Below are 1292 nucleotides of genomic sequence, written 5' to 3'. Positions count from 1 at the left end.
GTTTTTTTTAAACTAAAAGAAAAAGGCAGGAAAATGAGCAACCAAAAAAAATGGAAAAAGTTATTTTGGTGACAATGTAGATTCAGACTCAAAAGAGACAATACTACTGCATCCAAAGCCTACAAAAATATTAATTGCTCTCAATCCCAAAAAGAATTAATAGAGGAGCTTAAAAAAGATTATAAAAATCAAATAAGAGGAATAGAAGAAATTTGGGAAAAATAAATGAGAATGAAACAAGAAAATCATGAAAACAGAGTCAACAGCTTGGTAAAAGAGGCACAAAAAAATTCTGAAGAAAATAATATCTTAAAAAATGGCATAGGGAGGAGCAGTAGGAACAGCTGCCGCCACCTTCACCACTGCCACCGTCTCCGGCCTAACGCCTGCCATGCCCAGCATCGTGCTGTTCAGTAGCAGTTCCCACCAGGACCTGTCCCAGAAAGTGGCAGACAGGTTGGGGCTGGAACTGGGCAAGGTAGTCACTAAGAAGTTCCGCAATCAGGAGACCAGTGTAGAAATTGATAAAAGTGTGAGAGGGGAAGATGTCTACATCATCCAAAGCAGCTGTGTGGAAATTAATGATAACATGATGGAACTTCTCATTATGATCAATGCTTGCAAAATTGCATCATCATCCAGGGTGACTGCAGTGATCCCATGTTTTCCATATGCCCGACAAGATAAAAATGACAAGAGTCATGCTCCAATTTCTGCAAAACTTGTGGCTAATATGCTTTCAGTGGCTGGGGCTGATCATATTATTACAATGGATCTCCATGCTTCTCAGATACAGGGATTTTTTGATATTCCAGTGGATAATTTGTATGCAGAACCTGCAGTCTTACAATGGATTCGAGAAAATATTGCAGAATGGAGGAATTGTATCATTGTGTCTCCAGATGCTGGTGGAGCGAAAAGAGTGACATCAATTGCTGACAGACTGAATGTGGAGTTCGCTTTGATTCATAAAGAAAGAAAGAAGGCAAATGAAGTAGACAGTATGGTTTTAGTTGGTGATGTGAAAGATCGTGTAGCCATCCTTGTGGATGACATGGCTGATACATGTGGCACGATATGCCACGCTGCAGATAAGTTACTGTCTGCTGGAGCCACCAAAGTTTATGCTATTCTGACTCATGGAATCTTCTCTGGGCCAGCTATTTCCAGGATTAATAATGCAGCATTTGAGGCTGTGGTGGTCACAAATACAATTCCACAAGAAGACAAAATGAAGCACTGCTCTAAAATCCAGGTTATTGACATTTCAATGATACTGGCTGAAGCAATAC

General features: G+C 40.1%; 1 protein-coding gene across 1 annotated transcript in view; it reads left to right on the top strand.

The window, feature by feature from the left end:
• Nucleotides 1-391: 391 nt before the first annotated feature.
• LOC123251774 (ribose-phosphate pyrophosphokinase 2-like) overlaps nucleotides 392-1292 on the top strand; it is an 8972-nt gene continuing 8071 nt past the window's right edge. The window contains exon 1 of the mRNA XM_044681060.1: nucleotides 392-1285. Coding sequence (XP_044536995.1) covers nucleotides 392-1285 — 894 coding nt within the window. The remainder of the gene's footprint in view (nucleotides 1286-1292) is intronic.

This window comes from Gracilinanus agilis, chromosome 6 (assembly GCF_016433145.1).
Source record: "Gracilinanus agilis isolate LMUSP501 chromosome 6, AgileGrace, whole genome shotgun sequence".
NCBI classification, from domain to species: Eukaryota; Metazoa; Chordata; class Mammalia; order Didelphimorphia; family Didelphidae; genus Gracilinanus; species Gracilinanus agilis.
This window is presented reverse-complemented; position numbering and strand designations above follow the sequence as displayed.